Below are 8,787 nucleotides of genomic sequence, written 5' to 3'. Positions count from 1 at the left end.
TTTTTTTGGGGGTGCCAGGCGCGCCATCTGGTTTTTGCCGTCGTGATTTGTGTTTTCTACATGTGCTGGTGGTGGTTGCGCTTTTGTTTGCGGCACAGCGCGTTGCGCTCTGGCTTTGGGCCTCTGCCTCCCATTGGTTGGGCTGGGGTGGCCGCCTTGGGCGGGGTTTTAGGCCAAGATGCCTTTGGTAATAAGTGCCTCCGCAACACGGTGCCAAGGTGGGGTTGATGAATTTATTCAAAGAAACTAAATGCACTCACTAAATGTTTGAAGTGGGTGGTATCCTTAAAAACCAAATTCTTTTTATTTTTTTCAATATACGCGTTCTTTGGAATGCCGTTCCCCTTGGTGGCGTTTGGCCATCGAAAATTGGAGCCAACGCCCATTATCCCCTATTATTTTGAGGGGAAGTCATGGGCCAGCAAATTCCCTTCTTGAGAGTTTGCGGGTTCACAAGCTACAAACGTCATACGGCACCTGGGCCAGCAGGGCCATGCTCGAACAAAACTTTGTCCAAGAAGGTCCCGGGACGCGACGCCGTTCCAACGCCGCAGCGGTGAGAAAGCATGGCAAAAAAACCAAGAAAAAAAAAACCACAGACCGGCAACAATCACAGGCCCCCGCCTGTTCTATTGAGGCATACGGCGGCATTCGCCGGTAGGGCTGCAGCGCGCCGCAAGGTCGCCGCTCCCCGGCTGCTCACCGCCCCAAAGGCAAAAAGAGCCAAACCCCGCAACAACACGGCAGCAGCACCAACACATACGCGCCAAACCCGCCTCGCACCGCAAAACAACGGCCCCAGCAACGCCCCCAAAGAGGGGGCATGGGCAATGAGGATGGGGTTTGCCACGCCCCTTTTCGCCCATCCATTCCCGCCCCCAACCGGCAGTAGGGCACCCCGCATGGAGTACAACCTCGATTTCCTGCGGCGCTTTGTGCCGCCTAGGATGCTCTAAAGGAAGGATAAATCAAAGAAAAAGAAAGAAAAGTCACTCCACACATCCCGAACGGGAATCATCCAACCACTTGGGGTACAAAACAGCCAAAATGACCACAATAATAAGAGTAAAGTTCCAAAAACAAGAAAAAAAGTAGAAGATTGTTATTCACAATCTTCGAGAAAAAAAAAGCCCAAAAAGAAAAAAAAATGTTAGAGTATAGAATAAAAACGCCTCAGAAAGCACCCCGGCGCAAATTCCGTTCTCAGTTCCATTTACGTATTATATTAAAAAGAAAAAAAAAAGTACATACGTCTTACCAAACGCAAAGGATATATAATGACATGCGTGGAAGAATCATATGCTGTGAGCAAGTGTTTGTTATGGATGCATCGGGTGGCAGCCCGTGCGTTCATGGAACCAGCAGCACAGAAGCCATAGCGGCAACACAGGCAAGAGAAGTCCAGAACAGAGGTGTCACCATACTGGCATCAATGCTTGCGTTGATCAGGTTTATGCTGATGCCATTTATGTTGTTGTTTCCAGCTGCAACGTCGTTGATATTCGTATTTATGTTGTCCTGGATGGGATTGGAGCTGCCGTCGTCATTGGCGTTTCTTCTTACACGGCTGTTGGTATTCGTATTTTTATCGTCCTCTGTGGTAATGGTGCTGCCGTTCTCTTCGGTGTTTCCTCTTTCACCATCGCTGGTATTCTTATTTCCGCTCTCTTGGGTGGTAATGGTGCTGCCGTTTTCTTCGGTGTTTCCTCTTTCACCATCGCTGGTATTCGTATTTGCGCCGTCTTGGGTGGTAATGGTGCCGCTGTTGTCATTGCCCTCCACCTTTTCACCGATGGTATTCGAATTTCTGCTTTCCTGTGGGGTCATGGAGCTGCCATTGTTTTCGTTGTTGTCTCTTTCACCGTTCTTGGGTTCGGTACTTGTGCTCTCTTTTTGTCGGTTACCACTTGAAGTGCCAGAGTTGACGGCCAAAGTACCGTCTTTGCCAGTGCTCCCATCATTGGGAGTTTTGCGAACCTCACCAACAATGACAGGACTAGCATCTGCAATTGGTGCAATGTCGTCATTTTCGTCTTCCAAGACAACATCCGTTTCCTTCTCGATTGGGAGCACAGCACCTTTGAGACTCGTGCAAACTTCCTCCTTCGGTGGGCACACAATACTGCCGCTGCTGAACACACCTTTTTGTGCAAGTTCAAGGGATTGGCCCGCTGGGCACAGGTGCCACGTTTCGTCGCCTTTGTACTGCACGTACACCTGGTCATTCTCACACTTCACATTCGCACACACATCACCAACGGCACGCCCAGCACTCACACCATCCTTCAACACAATGTCCTTCCCATTGAGGCAGCGTGATGTCTCCCCCACGCGGCTCCCGGGCATGCTTTCCTCCTCACCATTAGTGCACACGGTTGCTGCAGTCGGTGCAATAATGGGACACCTGTCCGTCAGGGTATCCGCAGAGCCAGTTCTCTTATCGCCTTTCCCGAAGTAGCGGTACTCCCGTGGGGGCAGACCCTCATAGGTCGTCAGTGAACATTTTCCGAGAGCAAAGCGGTCAGACGTGCACTTGAGTGTCTCGGAAGTGCTGTTGCAGAACATACTGGGGTACTTGCTCTTTTTCTTCTGAACGCACGGGAGATGCTGGAATTTACAGCCAGCGTCTTTGCCCCAGCTCATCGTTTCCTCCTTTCCCCAATTAGCACGGAAATATTTCATGTCCTCAAATGCTGCCATCGTGAACGCTGTGTACAACATGGCGCCAGGAAGATTCAAGTACACACTCATCAGTTCATCCTTGGCGTCACGACGCTCCCAGTGAGACACCATCGTCCACCTGTTTTCTCCCGCGTCATCTTCCTCCAAGTTCACACCCGTATAATTGTCGCATTTGTAGTGCCACTGCGATACATTCCTTGTCATTTTGGAGTTCACCTGCTGTTTCATCCTCAATGTAGAAAGATAGACAAAGTCAGTCATCTTTAGTTTTTGCATCCGACTGAAAGAAAATCCAAGGGCATGTGCAATCTCGTGCGCTGCAATGCGGACGGCGTACCTTGTGGGGAGGATCCGAGCAGGTTCAAAATTCATCACTGCACTGAACGGTCGATGTTCAATGCTCTCCTCAGAGCAGATGGCTGTGAAGGTGGCGCCTGGGCCGGCAGCCACGTACAGTACAAAGTCTTTACCGATCAAACCATTGGTCTTGTGTTTCTCCGGCACGGTGAAGTGTGTGCAGACGCCGTCGCGGGGCACCGACACCACCACTGGTCCCGGCACTGGCTTGACAAGGAGACGGTCGGCGTGCAGTTTGATGGCCTCAGGGAGAATTGTCTTGAGGAGGATTTTCTGCTTCTCCACCGTGATGACGTCCTCTTGTTTGCACACAACCAACTCACCACGGAAGTTAGGACGTTTTTCACCAGCTGCCTTGCAGTACATCGACTCATTCTTCAGGTCCCTCGCTGACACCTTTATGCGGATAGGCGCCCAGTCTCTGTCATTCAAAAGATATGCCGTCGCTTCCAAACGACTCTCACCCGGTTTCGGAACCTGGTACACAACGGATTCAACCACACCTTTATTCTCTTCTTTCACGGCCAGGTTATCAAACATGCATTTGTCCCCACGGAACGCAAGGCATCCGTAAGAGCCCAGCAAAAGGAGGAGGAGGAACAGTACTGCGCCATGCAGCTGGGGTTGGCGGGCCATGGTGCGCTTGTTTATTTATCCCTCCTTGTGTGTTTGTGTGGTATCGTTCTATCAAGAAATAAGAAGAGTGGGAGTGAAAACACAATGAAAGAGAGCACAGCAATCCAATCAAAAAGGAGTGAGAGAGGGGCAGCCCCACCCATCACCCACCGACAAGATATGCGGACCTATACACAGACTAGCAACAATCACAGGCACTCGCCTGTTCTATTGAGACATACGGCAGCATTTGCCGGTAGGGCTGCAGTGTGCCGCAAGGTTGCCGCTCCCCGGCTGCTCACCGCCCCACAGGAAAAAAGAGCCAAACCCCACAACAACACGGCAGCAGCACCAACACACACACACACACCCCTACCCACAGAGATGGGTAAGCCAGCAGATGCAGCGCGCCCCGTCCACATCACTGTTATTCTTTTTTTTTTCCCTGTGTTGTCGCGTTTGCATGCGAACGAACAGGATTAGAGTTTATGTTGTATGAAGCTTATGGTACTTTGTGCTTTTCATAACTGAATCTAATTGATACGTTGTGTATCCACAGTCCATTCCCTATACATAGAAGTGGTTCTTTTGTAGAGGACTTATTTCGATCTGGATGTGTTTCATTTGAACCTAAATAGGATTGTGTATGTATTTATTTTTAATATGGTATAATAAAAAGAAAAGGGATAATATATGTGTTTATGGATGCAAATAGATCGATAGATAGATATAGTGGAGTCGTGTTGCTGTTTACAATTATAAAAATAAAGAAAAAAAAAAAGTGATCACGTTTCTCAAAGATAATGTTTTTATTATTATTATTATTCCTTTTTGCGTTTTGTTTTTATTTCTTCTCTGTTTCAAGTGCAAAGCCTGTGGGAGAGGAAAATGCTTGGAAAAAGAATTGTTATTGTGTGTGTGTGTGTGTGCAAGTTATTTTTGGTTTTCCCTCTTGACGAACAGTTCTGTCTTGTCTTTTCATTCTAGTCAAGGGCGAACACACACACACAAAAAAAAAAAATACATACACAGGCAGATTGGTATACTTGGTACACCTCGTCTACGCATGGTTTACGGGTGGAAGATTCTACGAGAAAAAAAAAATACTTAATCAACCAACATCAACCACATATTAATAAATCTATTATTCTATTATGTTGCCGAATTTTTTTATTTTTTATTTTGCGCCTATCGAATGTTGGGAAATGGGGATTTTTCTCCCCTCGCCTCTCCTGTCTCTGAGAAACTCAATGCCAAAGGAAAAGAGTTAAATCAAGAGAGGAAGAATTAAGTAAAACAAATAAGTTAATGGAAGAAAACAAAACAAAACAAAAAGATTACCCAATGTTTTCTTACTTTTTTCTTTTTGTATTACGATTATTTCCAAATTCCAAACAATTACATATATATATTTCTTCTTTTCCTTCATACAGAAAGGGTAATGGCATCCAAGTACATCAACCCCTACTCACTAGATCTACATTTCGATATACAAATCCGCATTCGCTGGACTACGTGAAAGGTATTTTCAATCACCAAAGCCCATTGCCAGACGGTGGAAAAGACAAGAAGAATAAGCGGCCAGCGTAGATAAGTCTCCGCTTCGAGGAAATGCCGCATATCGGTTCCAAGCATATAATCCACAAGTTGCCCTGTTTGAAGAAAACCAGCAAAACATGCCACCAATAAAGCATCCGATGCACTCCATGATGATAAGAAAAACATATTTGGATACACAATGACGTATAATAACGGAACTATTCCTATAGTAAAGATGCATGTTATCAAGAAAAGGAAATTTGTTGCGGCAATAGAAGAAAGTGATACCTCCAAATCATCTGGACGAACGAGAAACGCCAATCCTCCTAGTCGGTACCCAATGCATGGGACCACCCAAGCGGGAAGAGTACAGGCGAGGATAAAAGCACCATTCAATATAGCCAATATCACACGTTTTTTTCTCCATTCAGTTATCTTTAGATTTTTACTATCCTCAACATTGTTTTTACCAAGAGAATCACCGATGATACCAGATTCTGCTGGTTCTCGTTCAACATTTATTCGACGTAATGAAGTATTACGACGCCAAATAATTGTAGCATAATTACCCACAAACATCGAAAGAAGTGTTGATGAGAGGAAGACATAAAAACCAGATAGAAATTGTAGTTCAGCAATACCTTGTAGTTCTAATCCAACCGTCATCACGACGAAAGCAAAGGAATCAAGAAGTGAAAACTTTCCAATATAGTTAATTGTTTTCAGTAAAAGCATCTCTGGTTTTTGTAAAACAAGAGTACAGACAACAATTGCGATTAATTTAACATACGGGTACACTCCACTGAAAATGAACGTTAGAATAGAAAAAAAATGCATTCCAGATTTATACATTTTTTTCGTAGTATCAAATAATGTTAAGGATATTACGTGTAATTCACCACCAACTACAAGTGTAGAGATAGATGTGGCGATAGACCACGTAAATCCAAGAGTCGATATAACAGTTAAGAAAATTAAAATTGAATCCTCCAGTAGTACTCGTTTTAACGATATTGGAACACCTTCACAATTCACAACTTTAGTTCGATGATAATAATTATAGAAACTTAATCCAATACTAACAGCAGTAAAAAGCACAACTATAATAACTGTAGAAATTATGACTGCAGTAGAAGGTCTTCTCGTAATAGTTTCTTCATCAAGTACAGGAATGTAAAAGCGTGAATCATTCGTATTGTTTGTACTTACAACTTCATCAAAAATAGCATCTATTACCGGGGCCAAAAAGGGACCCAAAATACTTGTGATTAGACGATCCCACTCACCAAGATTTTGAGTTCGGATATTTCCAAAAGTGATACCACCAGAAAGTGGTACACTGCAATAGAAACCTTCTTCATCACACTGTAAATCATGAAAAAAGATTTCAAAAGATACATTAAAAGGGTTTGAAATATCCATTCCCAAAAAACCATCTTTAATCTCTGGAAGGTTTTTCAATAGAGAATCCAAAATATAACGAATATGAAATGCATTGAAAATACCTTTTATTTTTTCCATATACAAATCGTTTATAGTTGAATCATCAAAGATAAAATGTAAACCATTAGGAAAACCAATATCCAAATGCAATGTGTTTCCATCTTGTATAGATGCTCCAAAATCAATACCAAATACTACCGGAGCACTATTTAATACATTAACGAGAGCCCGTACCATTCGTGAATTCTCCAGGGTTGTAGCATTAGGGCTAAGCTGAGGGTGTGACATTGGTGGATCTATCGTGTGATTTTGCATCTCCTGCTGAATATATTCAATTCCTGAATTACATACGAGATCAGTTGCCTGTTTCTCAAGAGCTTTTTTCATATTATTTAGTAACCCCTGTAGAAACGGGTTAGGTGGTTCAAGTTTCAATTCACCAATTTTCGGCACAAACTCACACATCTCTACTCTACTGTTAGTACTAAAACAGGATTTATCCACAATTTTGGAGAGATTTACTTTTGCGGATTCAAGACGTATATTACTATGCAATATAGAGAGTTTATTACTCATATTAAGTGACATACTACACGAAATGTCTGAGGGATCTAATGTTGAAAAATCCCATGATGAGGCGTTAAAGTTTCCCTGTATTCCTCCAATATTTACACGAGAACATGACACATTACTTACCTCTGCGACACCAAGATCCATGTATACACCAGGTAACCGTGCACCAGTAAGGAGAAATGAACTCCACCACAGTACAACGGAGAGACAAGAAAGAATCATCTCCTTCGTGTAAATAAAAACAGAATAATAATAATGTTAAAAACGGAGTAAGAAAAATATATCTTACGTATTTACCAAAAAAAAAAAAAAAAAAAAAAAAAAAAANCAAACCCCGCAACAACACGGCAGCAGCACCAACACATACGTGCCAAACCCGCCCTGCACCGCAAAACAACGGCCCCAGCATCGCCCCCAAAGAGGGGGCATGGGCAACGAAAATGGGGTTTGCCACGCCTCTTTTCGCCCATCCATTCCCGCCCCCAACCGGCAGTAGGGCACCCCGCATGGAGTACAACCGCAATTTCCTGCGGCGCCTCGTGCCGCCTAGGATGCTCTAAAGGAAGAATAAATCAAAGAAAAAGAAAGAAAAGGTCACTCCACACATCCCGAACGGGAATCATCCAACCACTTGGGGTACACAATGACAAGAACTAAGACAATAACATGGCTACAAGGTGTGAAAGTAAAAAAAAAGAGATTTGAGAAACGAAAAAAGAAAATACACAGAAGCGTTATATCGTCTTGCAAAGGAAAATAAGACGAACACAAAAATAGTGAGAGAAGGGAACGAAGTTGAGATACAATTGTAAAAAGCTAAAAAAGAAAATCTGTTAAAAGGAAATCCAAAGACTTATTTCCATAAATAAACCGATTTTGCGGTGGGAATATGCCTCCTATTTCAGTCAAATCCTGCAAAACAAATAAAAAGAAATAAATGAAAAAAGTATTCTATAAAGTTCCAATTAATTCCAATACGAACTTTCCATGACAAAAAACGCAAAGAAAAAGGCATTTAATCTCAATTTCTCCATTCTGCCAGAAGAATTACCCGACAGGAATTACAAAGTGGAAGATTCTAAGGTCCCTTCTCCTCCAGACCCCTCCGCGTGGAGGGACTAGGGTGTGGGTGGGACGGAAAAGAAAAAAAAAAACCAAAAATCTATTCTTTTCTAATCGCTCAGCCACAGGCTCTTTTAGACTACGAAAAACGCAAGGAAAGAAAAAGATTACACAACTCCTCAAAAGCCTGGACTCCCATAGACCAAGTCCGGATGCATATTCTTTTTTCACAAACTCCCAAAACAATTACTTAATGTCTTTAATTGCTCTCTGATATTTATGTTCCATATATTATAAAAAAATAAAACGTTTTCAATTTTGAAGGGAAGTTAATGATCTACAAAATAACTCAATTACTCAAGGCGTAAAGATCATATACAACGTTGCAGCAACCAACAAGGTGGAAGCCCAACGACAAGGTGCTGTCATGCCGCCATAATAGGAGACATCTCTTCCTCCTCCAACCGCTGCACCATTATCCTCATGCGAAGAAGCAGACGCCGCGGAATTTTCACC

The 8,787-nt window shown here is 43.3% G+C and overlaps 1 protein-coding gene across 1 annotated transcript; it reads right to left on the bottom strand.

The window, feature by feature from the left end:
- Positions 1-5,118: 5,118 nt before the first annotated feature.
- On the bottom strand, positions 5,119-7,431 carry TM35_000281830 (uncharacterized protein; the record flags this gene model as incomplete). The annotated part of the gene is made up of 1 exon (XM_029028214.1): positions 5,119-7,431. The coding sequence occupies one exon, from the start codon at positions 7,429-7,431 to the stop codon at positions 5,119-5,121; it is 2,313 nt and encodes a 770-aa protein (XP_028880533.1).
- Between the last annotated feature and the right edge of the window lie 1,356 nt (positions 7,432-8,787).

Source organism: Trypanosoma theileri (genome assembly GCF_002087225.1).
Source record: "Trypanosoma theileri isolate Edinburgh chromosome Unknown TM35_Tth_28_V1, whole genome shotgun sequence".
Classification (NCBI taxonomy): domain Eukaryota; phylum Euglenozoa; class Kinetoplastea; order Trypanosomatida; family Trypanosomatidae; genus Trypanosoma; species Trypanosoma theileri.
The sequence above is the reverse complement of the archived record's forward strand: the minus strand, read 5'-3'. Positions and strand labels throughout refer to the sequence as shown.